At 46.2% G+C, this 18,096-nt stretch overlaps 1 protein-coding gene across 4 annotated transcripts in view; it reads right to left on the bottom strand.

Annotated features, from left to right (window-relative positions):
- Positions 1–18,096, bottom strand: part of MYT1 (myelin transcription factor 1) — a 169,776-nt gene that overhangs the window by 39,222 nt on the left and 112,458 nt on the right. For 3 of the 4 annotated variants that reach the window (XM_081196043.1, XM_081196044.1, XM_081196045.1), the window contains exons 13-16: positions 16,285–16,554; positions 10,490–10,644; positions 459–521; positions 200–268 (exon numbers count right to left, since the gene is read on the bottom strand). In XM_081196043.1, coding sequence (XP_081052169.1) covers positions 200–268; positions 459–521; positions 10,490–10,644; positions 16,285–16,554 — 557 coding nt within the window. The remainder of the gene's footprint in view (positions 1–199; positions 269–458; positions 522–10,489; positions 10,645–16,284; positions 16,555–18,096) is intronic. The other variant, XM_081196046.1, reaches the window with a different exon arrangement.

The raw sequence follows: 18,096 nt of genomic DNA, 5'->3' as shown, positions 1-18,096 counted from the left end.
ATGTTGTTTTGTTTGCATTGGCAGTTTAAGGTCAATTTTTTTTAACTCACAGGCAGGTTTCTTATTAGCCTTTTTCTAAAGGAAAAGTGCAGAGGGAAGGGAGAAAAAGGCCGAGAGGTAGCGAAAAGGAGAGAGAGAGAGAGAGAGAGAGAGAGAGAGAGAGAGAGAGAGAGAAGATTCAAGTTTAGCGCAAACATACTTGAGGTCAGCAGAGTGGGCAGCCATGAGATTTCTGAGGCTCTTGTCAGCAAGAGGGCAACCAGAAAGGCTGAAAAAGAAGAGATAGAATATTTGGGTAAGCTAAAAAAAAAAAAAAAAAAAGGTAGGGGAGGTAAAAGAAAAAGGGGAAGAGGGAATAGAACCAAAGTATCCACACTATTTTTATATTTTTTTAAAAAAGAGAGATCTTTAAGAGATTGTCAGAGCCTGAAAGAATAGCGTAGGTAAGGTCAACTAACCTGCGGTGAGAGGCATAATTCCCCGTGATGTGTCCGCTGCCATCACAGCCTGGGGTAGGGCAACTGAACAAAAATAATTATGGGGAAAAAAACGTGAGTGGCAAAAAAAATTAAAGAAACCAGTAAGATTCATGCATATGTAAAAAAATTTAAAAATATAAAAAGGGAGAAGAAAATCCTTCTTCTGTAGAAATCGGGGAGAAAAATTACCATAGGGATTTTTTTTAGGAGTCCAACCATGCTTCTTTTGTAAGCACCTTCGATTAGGAAATTTGGCATCTTGTCAGCAGGATTATATATATATATATTATATACAGCTATATAAATTGCATACACTGGCTAAGGCATTTTTGTGCGGGGCAATGTAACTGACTGACATCTTAAGGGCACCCCCCACCACGTTGCTTTCCCCCCTTTTCCTTTTTATAAAATTAATATACAATGATTTTCAAGACTTAGGATGAGAACACTTGAAGGATTGCCTGCACCCATATGTCCCTACTATACATTGAGATGTATAGTAAAGAATCTTCTCAGATGGGGCAGGTTGCTAGCATGGAAAGGACGTTCTCAGTGATGATCTCCCAGCCGTGGGATACTTTTCCAAGAATGCTTTGCCTAGTTCCTACACAGCTGCATTTTTGGCACCAGGTAAAAAAAAAAACCACAATAAAACACTCAATTTTCAGACTGAAGTTTTAATTCTGTCAACTGCTTCTATGCTTTTTGTGATGTCCTGCCTTGTTTTATCGGTACAGCGGTACCTCGGTTCTCGAACGTCTCCTTTGTCGAATGTTTCGGAACCTGAATGCTGAAAACCTGGAAGTAAATGCTTCCATTTTCGAATGCACCTTGGAAGTCAAACAGCTTCCGCTGAATTTCTTCTTCTTCAGTTTTCTCCATTGACTTTGCAGACCGCCCTTTGCGCCTTGGGTTGTCAAACATTTCGGAAGTCGAACGGTCTTCCGGAATGGATGACGTTTGACAACCGAGGTACCACTGTATTATTATTTTAACAGTTTTGCTGGGTTCCCTCTCCCCGTTTTTTCATGTAAACCATCCTGGCACATGAAGGAAAGACAGTTTTATGAATTAATGCTGGTGCTCACTTTTAAACTTTTTAAACAGCAGTGAGATTTCCAGGGCCTGCTCCCTGCTTGACCTTATAGACAGGGGCGGAGGAAGAGGGGTGCAGTTGGTGCGGGCCGCCCCGGGTGTTACCACTCAGACGGGTGACAAAATGCTGGGCAGCACTCACCACGGGGTCTGCAGCGCACCCGAGCCACGCTCCTCTCCTGGGAGTGATGTGGTGGCTTGGGCGCACGCAGGCTCCGCGCTGTCCCAAATGGTCCGCCCGCTGCCTCCCCCCCAGTTGTAGGCCTGCTGAGTGGGAGGAGGCAGGCAGACTCTGGAGGCCCCGCGGCTTGCTCTGCCCCTATGGCCGCTGCCCCAGGTGCCCAAGTGGCCTCCTTCACCGCTGCCTATATATAAAGCTGGGGTGCCACACATGAGCAGGTCCTGTGTTGTGTTTATGGAGGACTGGTAATGGGAGGCAAGCCACTGAATGGACAGCAGCTCCCCCCTCTTTAAAATTTCATGCATTGTGTCCTATTGCTTCCTTAAGCAAGAGGTGGAGCTGGGAGAATGGTGTCTTGTTTTCATCTAGTTCATTATTTTGCTTACGGCAGTAGTCCACCAATCTGGGAAGCTGGGATGCAGGGCACAAGAACATCCCCCTATTGCAGGGGTCTGCAACCTTTAAGACAAAAAGAGCCACTTGGACCCATTTCCGAAGAAAAAAAAAACTGGGAGCCGCAAAACTCGTCATTATAAAAATAACTTTTTTGTCACTTTTTATTATTATTTCTTTGTTTGATCCCTCAGAATTACTCCTCCTCATAGAAATAAACGTTAAATTAACAAGTTACCTTTTTGTGTGTGTGTGTGTGTGTGTGTTCTTCACTCCCCTTCAAAACAGTGACCAGCGTACATGCCCCCTTTCAATGCAGTGATCAGCGTACATGCCCCTTACAATGTAACGGGCAGGCGGGAAGGTGACGTCGGGACGGTGCATGACTAACGCACGCACCGCCCCCATGCAACGTCACAGCCAGTACAGCGCCCGCCACAGTGCGCCTCCTCCCCTCGCTAGTATCCGCCCCGGAGCCGTGGCAAAGGTGTAAAAGAGCCACATGCGGCTCCGGAGCCGCGGGTTGCAGACCCCTGCCCTATTGTTTGCTCCCAGGATATGGAATTCAGAGATGTGGTACCTCTGGACACAGAGTTTCTGTTAAGCTGACATGGCCGACAGGAGGGGCTTGGATGGACAAGCAAGGAAAAGAGCAGGTAGGTGGTCCTGTAGAAAAGTAAAAGACTTCTGGGAAATGATATATAATGAATTGAAAAAGATGTTTAAGATCACCTTCGCTAAAAAACCAGAAGCCTTTTCACTTGGACTAACAGGGGATGGAATACCTAGGGAGCTAAAAAGGTTATTTATGTATGCTGCTTGCCCGAACTGGAAACAGGAGAAGACACCAAAAAAAGAAGTAGAACGGGTAACTAAGATGATGGACTATTCCGAAATGGCAAAGATGACCGCGAAGATCAGAGATCAAGATGGGGAAAAAGTTTGAGCAGGAATGGAAGAAATTTATAGGCTATTAAAAAGACCACTGTAAATATATTAAAACGTTAGCAGTTTTGATATAACATTTATGTAATTAAATAATTGGAAATTAAGATAAACAAGGTGGAAAACAAGGATTTGGAGATAAAATGAGATGCAATAAATTATGCGGGAAAAGATCGGAACCCAGGGGAGGAGAGGGGGGAAGTCTATATTGTTTCTTTTTTCTTTTTTGGAAAAGCATTGAATTTATGAATTATTGTGGTTATAAAATTTGAAGATAAAATATATTAAAAAAGGAAAAGAGCAGGAGCGAGTCAAGATTTGGGTGGGTGGATCTGAGGAAGAGGTATCGCGTTTGAGGAGCTTGCCAGGATTGGTGAGACTTGAGTGAATCTGGTAGTAGGAGCAAATAAGGCAGTTTTTGGCCTCTTTGCAACAACAGCACTTGCACAGCATAAGGCAGGCTCCATTCTCACCCAGGTGCCCCTTGAAGGTGGCCAGGGCCGAATTTAGGTTTGATGAGGCCCTAAGCTACTGAAGGGAATGAGGCCCTTTATAAGTCCAGCTGTCCTTTGTCAACAACAAATTGTCGCTGTTTTTTGTGTTGAATACAGGTGAAACTCAGAAAATTAGAATACCATGGAAAAGTTCATTTATTTCAGTAATTCAACTTAAAAGGTGAAACTAATATATGAGATAGACTCATGACATGCAAAGCGAGATATGTCAAGCCTTTATTTGTTATAATTGTGATGATTACGGAGTACAGCTGAGACTTTTAGACAGAGAAGAAGAGTTATGGATTACCATATGTTTATTTCTCAATGATTTACGAATGAGCTGGTTGCATGTAAAATGGAGGATAAAATTTGGGGAAATGTGAAGGGGGGTGAGGCTGGGAGATTCGGTGGGGTGGGACATGTATATTCTATATTAACACACAAAAATTCTAGGGCTTTCATTTTCATGCTCAGCATGCATGAGGCTGAGTTGCTTATGACTGGGGCCAGATGTCAGCAGAGGCGTAGCATTCTTCTGCCACCAGGTAAGACTTGATAGGGCAACAGAGAGCAGGATGAGATGGGGTGGCAGCTTCTCCGCCCCTCTCCTCCCCTGGACTGTGGTACCCAACAGGGTGCCCCCTGCCCCTTGCCCTTCTTGGGGGTGCACTCTGCGCACCCGCCCCGGGCAGTGCGGGCCTACACTCCACCGCTTGATGCCAGACAGCAATGTTCAAGGCCATGTTAGGGAGGAATGTGTGTACGTTGTCTGGTAGGAAGCGAGATCTGCTTTTCTCAGGCAAAGTCTTCCTCAAGTGGTATCAGAAGGAAACGTTTCAGAACTGACGGACGACTATTATAGAAAGATGAAAGAGGATTTACTCTACTTGACTATTTTGAGGACAGGTTATAGTAATGTATAAAAGCCATAGCAGGAATTGGTAACTGAACAGGTGATGTGTAGGGAGAAGGGATGAAAGTATTTTGAAATGATAGTTGGGAAAAGTTATTTTATTGGAAGCAGCAAAGGAGGGAGGAAAATAGAGGGGGCATCGGGGGGAGGGGGGAGTCAGCTTTTAAATTTGGTGACAATTTGTTAAACATTATGGAAAATCAATAAAAATAATTGGCATATATATATATATTCAGAATTTACACATTTTTTTTAAAAAAAACCCATCAACCTTTAACACAACGAATCTGAAAATAAATTGCAGCTTGATTTCATTGTGCCCAATCTAAGAAAAATGCACATTTATTTATAACATTATTTTATTCTGCCTTGACCTTCAAAATGTCCCCTTAGGTGCTTTGCAGCGTTAGAATTGTACAGTACAAAAAATTTAAAAGGAGATTAATTCTACAACATTATTAAGACTTCAATGAAGGAAAAGTGGCAATTTCTATAAGTTCCAGAACATAAGTCTTTTATATCTTTTGCAGTTCATAAAGTTTTTATTTCGGTGTACCTTTTATTATGTGGATTATTTTTTTTTGGGGGGGGTGGGCAAAGCACATTAACAGGTGAATGAGCCAGTATCTCTTCGGAAGCAGAGAAGTTTTGGTGTGAATTCTTCCTTTGTTTGATTTCAGCCGGGTTTCAAATGCAGGCCCACCCCCCAAAAAAACAAATTTCTACTTTTTGCATGCATATCAAATACAATTTAATTAAGTTTAGAAGTAATGAAGAATGAAACACGAGATGTGGTGTTGGCAGGGTTCAATCCTGCTCCCGTTTCCAGTAATGTGAAAGGCTAGCCCATCCCATTTCTTGGAGGGTGGTGGGCCTAAGTCTCTCCTGCCCCATTTCTGGTCAGATTTCTAATGGATTACACTTCCTGGCAAGACATACTTAAAAATAAAAAGTACTCACAAGGGTTTCTGAGGGCTTTGCTGCCTTTAACCCCCACCCCACCCCATTTTTGTGGTGGGTGGCAAGATGGAGCTCAACGTCTTCTTAGCCTGTTATGTAGTTCCTTAGAGCTTTCAAAGTGTTTCCATTTTTCCATATCTTTACGGCAACCATGTAAGGCAGGAAGTCTTCCAGTATGCAATTTTACCCACATATTTCTGGGGGTGAGTGGGTGGGTCTGAAAACGTGTGTACAGTGGTACCTCGGGTTAAGTACTTAATTCGTTCCGGAGGTCTATTCTTAACCTGAAACTGTTCTTAACCTGAAGCACCACTTTAGCTAATGGGGCCTCCTGCTGCCGCCGCGCCGCCAGAGCACGATTTCTGTTCTCATCCTGAAGCAAAGAGCCAGTGTGGTGTAGTGGTTAAGAGCGGTAGTCTCGTAATCTGGGGAACCGGGTTCGCGTCTCCGCTCCTCCACATGCAGCTGCTGGGTGACCTTGGGCCAGTCACACTTCTCTGAAGTCTCTCAGCCTCACTCACCTCACAGAGTGTTTGTTGTGAGAGAGGAAGGGAAAGGAGAATGTTAGCCGCTTTGAGACTCCTCAGGTAGTGATAAAGCAGGATATCAAATCCAAACTCTTCTTCTTCTTCTTAACCTGAGGTAATATTTCTGGGTTAGCGGAGTATGCAACCTGAAGTGTATGTAACCTGAAGCGTATGTAACCCGGGGTACCACTGTACCTTGTCCAAATCTACTCACACGGTGAGATCGTGGCTGTGGTGAGATCTGAAACTAAGGCTCACAGCTAATGTTCTTAGTTACTGCACTGCAGCAAAGAGCTTTCTGAATGGTCTTACCATTTATATAAAAAATAATAATTTATACAAAAATAATAATTTATATAAATAATAATGTCGTTGCCCTGAGTTAGAAGTTGACTATAACTGTATAGACATTCTGTTTCTACATTCTACTGGACACTTACAACTAAAGTGTCAGGTCAGTTATTTAGCCATACAAGAATACAAGGAATGAAGGGAGGGACATGATTTGGGTATGGGGGGAGCTGTGGGAGAGCATGAAAAAACAAGGTGTGGCGGAGCAAACCATTTACTCAAGGTCACTTTGGGGCATCTCGTGGGACCTGAACACCCAGCACAAACACCTGTTGGGTGCCTCCTGACTGCCTGTCCTCCTGGCCATGGGCTTATCTGGTGGCACCATACAAGCCAGCCGCCATTTTGAACTTCCACAAATGCCCCATTGGCTACCCAGATCCAGCTGCTGCCAATAAGCCTGTATCAGGGAGGAGACACTGATGTGGAACTGGCTCTACCGTTTCTGAAACCTGTAGCGAGCTATCCCTACTGAATAGCTGAGGGCTGTACAGGCTAGACTGGGGTGGGTCCCATGCCACTGCTGGGCCAGAAATAGCTATGAACCCATTATCCACCTACCACCAAAAGATCAGTGGGAAGAGACAGATGTGTATATGGGGAAGACAGGATAACCCAGGGACTCCTTGACACCACACTCTCCTCTGTGCATTTTTCAGGTCTCCCTAAGGGTAATGGAGGGGGACGCGGGTAGCGCTGTGGGTTAAACCACAGAGCCTAGGACTTGCCGATCAGAAGGTCAGCGGTTTGAATCCCCGTGACGGGGTGAGCTCCCATTGCTTGGTCCCTGCTCCTGCCAACCTAGCAGTTCGAAAGCACGTCAAAGTGCAAGTAGATAAATAGGTACCGCTCCGGCGGGAAGGTAAATGGCGTTTCCGTGCGCTGCTCTGGTTTGCCAGAAGCGGCTTAGTCATGCTGGCCACATGACCTGGAAGCTGTATGCCGGCTCCCTCGGCCAATAAAGCGAGGTGAGCGCTGCAACAGCAGAGTCATCCGCAACTGGACCTAATGATCAGAGGTCCCTTTACCTTTAGGGTAATGGCAGATGGGCATCCTTATTGATTTGCTACCTTGGCATTCAGGAACGACTGGTTTGCCACTGTGGTAAGCAAACTGGCCTCTTTAAGAAACCAACCTGGCAATTGCAAGAGCTTGGTGAGTTTCTCCACAGGAATGGGATACTTCTATTTCCATTGCATGCTATTGCATAATGAGCAAGTTCGATAAAGTCCCTCTTTTCAAGGGCTAATGGTAAAGGGACCCCTGACCGCTAGGTCCAGTCGTGGCTGACTCTGGGGTTGCGGTGCTCATCTCGCTTTATTGGCCGAGGGAGCCGGCGTACAGCTTCTGGGTCATGTGGCCAGCATGACTAAGCCGCTTCTGGCGAATCAGAGCAGTGCACAGAAACGCCGTTTACCTTCCCGCCAGAGCAGTACCTATTTATCTACTTGCACTTTGACGTGCTTTCGAACTGCTAGGTTGGCAGGAGCAGGGACTGAGCAACGGGAGCTCACCCCGTCACAGGGATTCGAACCGCCGACCTTCCGATCGGCAAGTCCTGGGCTCTGTGGTTTAACCCACGTCCCTCTCTCAAGGGTTAGATGTGAGCAAAGTGGTGCCACTTTTGAGATTATGGCTCAGGAGTTCCTGAATGATGCGTTTCCGTTCCAGAGCTTCAGACAGGGAGAATTCACAACATCCACCTTGAGATTAATATAACCCAAATTGAAATGCAGTCTTCTTCTGCTCTCATAATCGCTAAGTTTAGGTTTAAAGAAACATCACTCCAAAACTCCAGGTCACGTTAATATTGATAAACACGTAAGCACTGATACGTTTCTGTTACGAAGTGTTGAAAAACATGTGCTTGTTTTCATTGTATACATTACTGTTAGTATTTTTAAAAGGATAAATTGTTTAAAAGGATACAGTGGTGCCCCGCAAGACGAATGCCTCGCAAGACGGAAAACTCGCTAGACGAAAGAGTTTTCCGTTTTGGAGGTGCTTTGCAAAACAAATTTCCTATGGGCTTGCTTCGCAAGACGACAATGTCTTGCGAGTTCCTGCTGGTTTTTTCCCCTCCCCCCCCTTTCTAAGCCGCTAAGCCGCTTATCAGCTGATCTGATCAGCAGATAAGCTGCTAAAAGCCGCTAAAAGCCGCTAATAGCGCTAATCCGCTAATCCTTCAATGGGCTTGCTTCGCAAGACGAAAAAAACGCTAGACGAAGAGAATCACAGAACGGATTCTTTTCGTCTTGCGAGGCACCACTGTATTATTTACCACCCACAATACTGGGGGGAATAAAAATGCCATATGAGGGAAGATTTACATATGTTTTGTAAAAACCTGCGTCTTATTCTCCCATTGCTAGCACGACTCTGAATGTTCTAATATTATTTATATCATGCTATACATTTAGATATGTTATTCATTTGAAAATTTTTGGGGAGCTCCACGTGCCCTCCCATCTAGGCACTGATGTGGTCTACATTTTCCTAGCATCTCCAATACTGTAGGATTAGGTTTTGTCAGATAATTCACTGGATCCTTTCCCCTTGCTGTGCAAATATTTTATGTGCAGGAATATTTGTCTTTTTTTATACTAAAAATATGAGTGAGGATTCAAACTTGTGAATCTCCCACCTTTGGGCTGAAGTGGTGTAGTCCAGGAGAACAGCATAAAACTCAGATCTTGCGACCAAATTAGATGTGATGCTAAATGTGTGATTATCAATTACACCTGTCTTTAAGGAGAAAATTTGGTTACCAATGCAATAAATAACTGCTCACACCATTTCTGCAGAAAATTATGTGACTCATCAGTACTCAAAACACTGGTATTTATCTCAGTAATTTGTAAACTCTTTCACTACCCAGTTGGAGATTCTACCATTCTCTGCTGTCCTCACTGACATTAATATATATTTTTCCTGTCAGACTGATGTCTCATAGGCCCTGGAGTGAATGGGATTCTGAGGAACAGATCATGGAGACAGAGTCAGCAGGAGACCTCAGAGTTTGAATTTTCAAGTTGAGTCTTAGGTTTTAAGGATCTTGCCAGTTTTGCAATGCTTGTAGATGGTGTTCTGTGCTGGTGCCGGTGATATTACATTTTCTCGTTTTGTATCTAACATTTTGCTTACAAAATGTTTGACTAATAGGACAAAAAGTCAAAATGTAAATAGCCAATTCAACGCTGCCCCCATTTCCTCAGAAGTATACTGTAATGATATGAGAATTACCATATTTTTCCATATATAAGACTAGGTTTCCCTAAAAAACAACGTCCAAAATTTGGGGGCATCTTATATACGGAGGCCATCTCCCCCCATTTTCTTAAACCGGAGTCCCCCAAAATAGGAGTTGTCTTATACATGGGGGCGTCTTATAGACGGAAAAATATGGTATTTTTTTCCTCCTGCAATTTGCTCAATATTCCAATTACAGCTACGCTCAGTTGTGGGAAGTACACAGGTTTTCCAGTTTCCATTTGGAAAACCCACACATTGAAATCTGGATTTCAGATTTCGAACTTCTTAGGGAACCCCACACTCACACAGGTACACAGACTCTCTTTCTGCCCCCCGTTTATCCACCCCCTCAACTCCATAACACTTGAGTGATGCTGCTCAGCATAGGATGTTTGCAACAATGTGGGCCGTTTCAGAAAAGCTGCTCCCGGCGTATAACATCACACTTTACAAGCAAGCAAACAAAGCGATAGGTTTGGTGAAAGATTTCTCCTCCTACTATTGCATTAGAAAGGCTAGCTTGAGCACAGAAAGAAATAAGTAGGGGTTAATTATGCCCGTATAGTCAGTTTAATGAATGGTAAGATTCTGGTGCTTTAGTCGAGTGTCTCTGCCTTTCCTTCAATAATTGCACAGTTTCAGGAGGCTGTACGGAGTGGTTGCATCATCTCAACAATCAGGAATAATCGGAGCACAAAGTTTCTCTTTAAAGCTTTTGCTATGAAGTGTTTGGATTAAATAAGACCCACCCATTACGAAACATCAACTTGGACATTTTTTTTCTCTTGAAGAATTCCCCCTCTCCACCCATCCTGCAAAAGCACCCCTTCCTTCTTGTCGTCGTCCCCCCCCCCCACGTTACTGCAAGGCATCGCTGCCCAAGTAGGAAGACTCACGTAAGTAGCTCTTTCTTGATCTCCTTGGAAAGGAATTTGAGTTTGAAGTTGGTTAAGGTGATTTCCCCAGGATACTTCCTCTCTTCAAAGTTTTCTTCGGCTACTTCTTGGTCATCTACTTCGGAAGAGGCGAAGGAACGTACGGCAGCCTCTGACTGCAAGAAACCAGCGTAGAATGTTGGTAAGACTGAAGGACAACAGAGCTGTGCACAAAACTCTTTTGCTATCAGGCTGTAAAAAGTGCAGAGGATTCTCTAATATAGGGGTCAGCAAACTTACCGCGCCTCAGGCTGGTGTCTCCAGCGCCGATTGCGCGGCAGGCCGGAGGGCGGGGGAGCACATGCCCATACGTGTGCGTACACACTATTTCCAGCGCACTTCCGGGTCGTAGGAGCACCGGAAATAGCTTGTGCGCATGTGCATGGGCCTCCTCCGACCCAGATGTGCACTGGAAATAACGCTTGTACATGCACAAATAATGCTTGCGCATGCGAAAATAACGCTTGTGCAAATAATGCTTGCGCATGCACACAAGCAGCGCCGGTAAGAGTGGGAGGCAGCAGCGGGCAGCGGGGGTTGCCGCGGGCTGATAAATGAGTCTCTTGGGCCTTATCTGACCCGCAGGCCTTAGTTTGGGGACCCCTGCTCTAATAGGTGCCCTTCATCACATTCCTAGGTGGTCTCTGAGACCATAATAATAATAATAATAATAATAATAATAATAATAATAATAATAATTTATTATTTATACCCCGCCCATCTGGCTGGGCTTCCCCAGCCACTCTGGGCGGCTTCCAAAAGAATATTAAAATACTATAATACATCAAACATTAAAAGCTTCCCGAAACAGGGCTGCCTTCAGATGTCTTCTAAAAGCCTGGTAGTTGTTCTCTTTGACATCTGGTGGGAGGGTGTTCCACAGGGAAGGTGCCACTACCGAGAAGGCCCTCTGCCTGGTTCCCTGTAACTTGGCTTCTCGCAGTGAGGGAACTGCCAGAAGGCCCTCGGTGCTGGACCTCAGTGTCCGGGTAGAACGATGGGGGTGGAGACGCTCCTTCAGATATACTGGACCAAGGCCGTTTAGGGCTTTAAAGGTCAGCATCAACACTTTGAATTGTGCTCGGAAACGTACCGGGAGCCAATGTAGGTCTTTCAAGACCGGTGTTATGTGGTCTCTGCGGCCGCTCCCAGTCACCAGTCTAGCTGCCGCGTTCTGGATTAGTTGTAGTTTCCGGGTCACCTTCAAAGGTAGCCCCACGTAGAGCGCATTGCAGTAATCCAAGCGGGAGATAACCAGAGCATGCACCACTCTGGCGAGGCAGTCCACGGGCAGATAGGGTCTCAGCCTGCGTACCAGGTGGAGCTGATAAACAGCTGCCCTGGACATAGAATTGACCTGTGCCTCCATGGGCAGCTTCAGAGCAAGCGGTGGTTCTCTTCTACATTCACAATGAAAGCTGGAGAAGGGATGCCAGCCAGGGGGTTTACAGCTTCCCATAATCATTCCGGCCTGGGAAGTCAGATAGTACTGGACTGCCAATCCACTGCCACTTTTAGGTAGAAAGACAAGGGGTGGACAGATCGGTTAATTTCACTTGCGTGGCGAGGCCCCAGGTCCCGCAGTTTCCTTAGATAATAAACACATGGATACGAATGTTTAGGTCAGGCATAGGCAAACTCCGGCTCTCCAGATGTTTTGAGACTACAATTCCCATCATCCCTGACAACTGGTCCTGTTAGCTAGGGATGATGGGAATTGTAGTTCCAAAACATCTGGAGGGCCGGAGTTTGCCTATGCCTGGTTTAGGTTAATGGGATAAAATAGGCCACAACTTTATTGGTTACAGATGTGAGCGGTTTGGCTTAGGCACTGGGTGAAACCAGACTATATCCTGACTCCTGCCCGTTTGCAGGGAGTCTCATAAGGGTAAACCACTGGTAGGGGGAGCCCTGTGATATACATCAATTAAAAGCACACACCCACGGTCCCCAATGGGGTTGTGGCATGGCCCTAGCGCATGCCCAGGCTTTGGACAGGATCCACACCCCCAGATCCCTTTAACGAGATACCCTTAGACGTGTGGATCCAGAAGTGGCCTCCACAGTCACTTATGAACTCAGCGTTAAAACCGTGTTTATGGAAGACAATCTTACTCAGCTACGAGTGATCGCCAAAGAAGAAGAAGAAGAACTCAAGCCCCAAAGGTTTGCCGCCAACACCCTCACACCTGACCCAATCTCTAATGCCCTTAACAATATTGACCAGCGAAATACCATTTCTCATATCGGAAAAGTGAACGCCATCATTGCGAAACAAGGCCTCCTGGGCCACGCCCCCCCTGGCCAGCCGGATTGGCTGGCCGGGGGGCATAACGCGGCCAGGAGTCCTTATGATGCGGGTGGCATCCCTCCACCCACAGCCGGGTTACTGTGGTCCCAGATGCCCTTCCACTACATTGCCCCCCCCCACGGGAAGGGGAGCGGATTTCTCTCAGTTTTGTGTTTTCCCATTCTTAAATCCAGTTCTGCCCATTTCGTCAGCAGTGTGCAGATTTTTTTTTGTTTTTGTTTAAAGCCCTCATGAAAATTCAGCAGCATGTTATTGAGAATTTCTCTTGGTAAACACATTTTTGCATGCCGTTTTCACCAACAGATTCATTTCTGCACTCAACACTTTAGCATAATATAAGCATTTTTTTATTTTGAAACATTGCTTGTCTCACAAAAAGGGGCTAAGTGCAAATTCTGAAGGGTAGCTGTGTTTCAGCTGACGTACTGTTTCGCCACTGAATGTGAAGTGGATCAAATTTCTTTCCTTCTCCCACCCACCCATTGTAAAGTCTGTGTCCTTGCTGACTTCCTCAGGGGAGAGTTTACGACGCTTTATGAAAGGCTGTGCGTGAGATGTGAAACTACTTTTGCCAGTAGGTGGCAGTAAACAGGGCCTTTTTTGGGCCTTGCTGTGTCATTAAGCCCAAGAAGAAGACTTCATCAGTCTGGGCAACTTGGCGCATGGGGAGAGACCATGTCATTCTTTACACTAGACCATTGGTCTGCAGCCAACTATTCAGTCTCCACCTTGTTGTCCTATAGCAGGCATCCCCAAACTTGACCCTCCAGATGTTTTGGGACTACAACTCCCATCTGTTGGAATTCTGCCTGGGTCAGAGGAATGTGCCACAGCGTAGGCACCGGCAGATATTCCTGTCGACCTCCCCGTGTCTCCACTCTGCTGATAAGCAGGCGAGGTCCCGGCGATTCATCTCAGATGTGTGAGAGGAACACACCGTTCTCCCTCTCTCCCCTTTGGTGTCCCCCAAGGAGGGGAAAGAAGCAGACAGAAAACTATTTACATCCTTTATTTCTGTCTCTCATATCAGTACAGAGAAACACGTCTGCACTCGACAACAGCAAGAAGAAACTCCACCCATGTACTTCCAGTACAGGTCATATGACACACACACTGAGCTAACATCCGGTGCTCAGTACGGATTGGACTGCCCCTTTGTTTCCATGGCAACAGTCACAAACATCCTGTCTGGCTTTCCAGCCACAAGCAGCTGACTGAGCTGCTGGAGCCTTTGCTTGCTGCAGCATTGGTGCTTTATGGTAACACCATCATCCCTAGCTAACAGGACCAGTGGTCAGGGATGATGGGAATTGTAGTCCCAAAAACATCCGGAGGGCTGAGTTTGGGGATGCTTGTCCTATTGCAACCCTCCCTTCAAGATACCTGTCTGGCCCAAGTGCTTGCCAAACAAAATTAAAATAACAGAGCAAGATGCTGAAGAGATAACATTTTCTTCCAAAGTGCTGAAGAGGTGGGTGTCTTCAGTGCTGCAAGCAGATGCAATGTTAATTTCAGTGAATTTCCACAGCAGCTGTGTACATGGCTTCCTTTCGTGATGAAGCCATGCAGTTTCTTTGGGTTGAGCCATGGGACAAATAGAGTGGCCGAGCTTTAATTCGAATCCTGTTCTCTTTCCTCTTACATTGCTGGAAGCAAAGTAAGGAAATAGGAAGAGCTGTAAAGAAGAGGCCAGTCAGCAGTGTGGTTCCCAGTTGAAGATAATTTACAGGCCACTGGCACCCAGAATTTCATGTGCCTGTTGGAATTCAGGGCACTGGGGTGATTAGTAGTATAAAATGGCTTTCAAAGAAGGATGAGATAATCTAATCCAGCAAAACGTTAACAAAGAAGCAGCTTCTGTGAACTGATACTCTTGGCAGATTGGGAAATGTGTATATAGAATGGATACCTCAAGGACCGCCTCTTTCCATATGAACCTACCTGGACCCTGAGATCATAACCCGAGGCCCTTCTGTGTGTGCCTACTCCTCGAGAACACAAGAACGGGGCCTTCTCTGCAGTGGCTCCCCATCTATAGAATGCTCTCCCCAGAGAAGTTCACCTGGCACCTTCATTATACACCTTTAGGCGCCAGGCAAAAACGTTCCTTTTTAACCAGGCCTTTATCAATTTATTTAAAGAACAACAAACTGGTGATTGCTTCAACTTTTTGATATGTGGTAATTTGAATCATGAGGATGAATTAGAGGAACTGCTGAGTCTTGAATGAGAACCCAAAGGGTGCTCATCAATGGTTCCTCTTCATCCTGGAGAAGAGTGGCTAGTGGGGTGCCACAGGATTCTGTCTTGGGCCCGGTCTTATTCAACATCTTTATCAACAACTTGGATGATGGACTCAAGGGCATCCTGATCAAATTTGCAGATGACACCAAACTGGGAGGGGTGGCTAACACCCCAGAGGATAGGATCACACTTTAAAACGACCTTGACAGATTACAGAACTGGGCAAAAACAAACCAGATGAATTTTAACAGGGAGAAATGTAAAGTATTGCACTTGGGCAAAAAAAATGAGAGGCACAAATACAAGATGGGTGACACCTGGCTTGAGAGCAGTACATGTGAAAAGGATCTAGGAGTCTTGGTTGACCACAAACTTGACATGAGCCAACAGTGTGACGCGGCAGCTAAAAAAGCCAATGCAATTCTGGGCTGCATCAATAGGAGTATAGCATCTAGATCAAGGGAGGTAATAGTGCCACTGTATTCTGCTCTGGTCAGACCTCACCTGGATTACTGTGTCCAGTTCTGGGCACCACAATTCAAGAAGGACACTGACAAACTGGAACGTGTCCAGAGGAGGGCAACCAAAATGGTCAAAGGCCTGGAAACGATGCCTTATGAGGAACGGCTAAGGGAGCTGGGCATGTTTAGCCTGGAGAAGAGGAGGTTAAGGGGTGATATGATAGCCATGTTCAAATATATAAAAGGATGTCACATAGAGGAGGGAGAAAGGTTGTTTTCTGCTGCTCCAGAGAAGCGGACACGGAGCAATGGATCCAAACTACAAGAAAGAAGATTCCACCTAAACATTAGGAAGAACTTCCTGACAGTAAGAGCTGTTTGACAGTGGAATTTGCTGCCAAGGAGTGTGGTGGAGTCTCCTACTTTGGAGGTCTTTAAGCAGAGGCTTGACAACCATATGTCAGGAGTGCTCTGATGGTGTTTCCTGCTTGGCAGGGGGTTGGACTCGATGGCCCTTGTGGTCTCTTCCAACTCTATGATTCTATGAGTCCTGCTTTAGAGATAATGTGTAAGCGTGGTGTCAGCTCCCTAAAAAAAGGGTCAACAACTCTGGGGAACCTTTCCTTAAAAAAGCTTGACAACTCTAGGAAAGGGGGCGGCGGCACTGGAGGGATCTTTGTGCCGGTGCCGGATATGCTTAAGACGACCCTGGCTGTGCCCTTGCCCGTGTGACTACTTACCTCTTCTGGCTCCTCTTCCCGCTGTCGATTTGGTTTGGTGTAGTCGATGGGCCCATCCCATTCATCTTGGCGGGACGTGTGGCTGGACTGGGGTGAGGTCATGGTGCTGCTTGTGGCACTGGTGCTGTTTTGGCGTTGGGATATATCTGGGGATTTGATGCTGGGGCTACTGCTGCAGCTGCTGCTGCTGGGGAAGGCGCTGTCCCGTTTCCGGTGCTTGTTCATGCTTAAATCCAGAGTCCCGTTTTCATCCACTTCAATGTCCATTGACTGAAATGAAGGAAACAACAGCCTTGACTTGGCTTTCGCAATCACCTTCAGTACCCTCTTCAGGGCCGTCTTACCCATAGAGGCTAGTGGTGTGGGGTGCCAGGGCGCCAAGTTCTGAAGGGCGCCAGGGAAGAGGCAGAGGCTGGACGTGGCACCACCCGGCATCAGCTCGCCACCCTCGCCTGCCTCCACCATGCCGCACCGAAGCATCACCATGCCTGGAGCCTCCGTCTGCCGTGGCCACTGTGGCACGAAGCGGCCAGCTGAGCCGGGAGGCACTGCGTCCAGCCTCCGCCTCTTCCCTGCCAGAGGAGCCACCCTCCAGCTGCTGCCCGCTTCCTCCAGCCCCACCGGCAGTTCCGTCCTCCCTAAAAAACTCTGGGAAACAGGGTGTGGGGTGTGGCGCTGGACGGAGCTTTGCACCACAGTGCCGGATATGCTTAAGACGGCGCTGACCCTGTTGTCCCGGCACCATAATGCAGTGTGCCTCATCTGTCTGGCTATGCCACAGTGGACTGCTTGGGTTCTGATTTGTGGATGGTGACAGCATCAGATGCATATTGGTCCCTTTTGACTGCTATGGCTACTTCAGTGAAACCCCCACAATTGCCTGCAGGAGAGTTCATGGCTGGAAGCGACCTCATAACTCAACAGGTGCTGAGCGGAAGAACCACTTTTATGGATAGGCTCCTCCTGGTGGGGCATATACCTGAGACAGCCATGATTTGCACAATCACAATACTTCCTTTGTAAATGCAAATCACAAAAGATAAATGCATAAGCCCATCATGGCGATGCCAGTTCAAAGGATGCTTCCATGTGAATTTGGCACAAGGGGTGTGTTAGTCCAGGAAATATTTTTCTAGTGGAAATTTGAACAGGTTAACTCCTGAATTAGTTTTCTACAAGCATACATTTTATTTTGTATTGGCATGATGCTGACAAAGCAAGTCTTATCTACCCATAATTTCTTGGTCCAAAGGGCATAACTGACTTTGGCATTTAAAGTTGAGCAAGCCATAGAAATATTTTGATCCCTCCAACTTCCTGTTGCCTCACTTCAATGTCCTTTATAAAGGTCACAGCAGCATACAAATTAAAGTTGACTGAAAGCTTTTTGAGCCATATGGATCTGGAAGCACCTGCAAGCTGAAACTTAAATGGGATGTGCAATTGGCACAACTTCTGACCTATGAAGGATTGCCTCGGCCTCACCCAGTCCAGCAGTTACTCGGGTCTTGTTAAAGACCAAGTGTACAGTCATACCTTGGAAGTCGAATGGAATCTGTTCCAGAAGTCTATTCAACTTCCAAAACATTTGGAACCCAAAGCGTGGCTTCTGATTGGCTGCAGGAAGCTCCTGCAGCCAATCGGAAACTGCGGAACACCCATCAGACATTCGGCTTCCAAAAGAACATTTGAAAACCAGAACACTAACTTCCGGGTTTTGATTGTTCAGGAGCCAATTTGTTCGGGAGCCAAGGCGTTTGGGATCCAAGGTACAACTGTATTTCAATATGCTGATTTTGATCCATAAAGTTC

The sequence above is a fragment of the Podarcis bocagei genome (assembly GCF_964188305.1).
Source record: "Podarcis bocagei genome assembly, chromosome: 5".
In the NCBI taxonomy this organism is placed as follows: Eukaryota; Metazoa; Chordata; class Lepidosauria; order Squamata; family Lacertidae; genus Podarcis; species Podarcis bocagei.
This window is presented reverse-complemented; position numbering and strand designations above follow the sequence as displayed.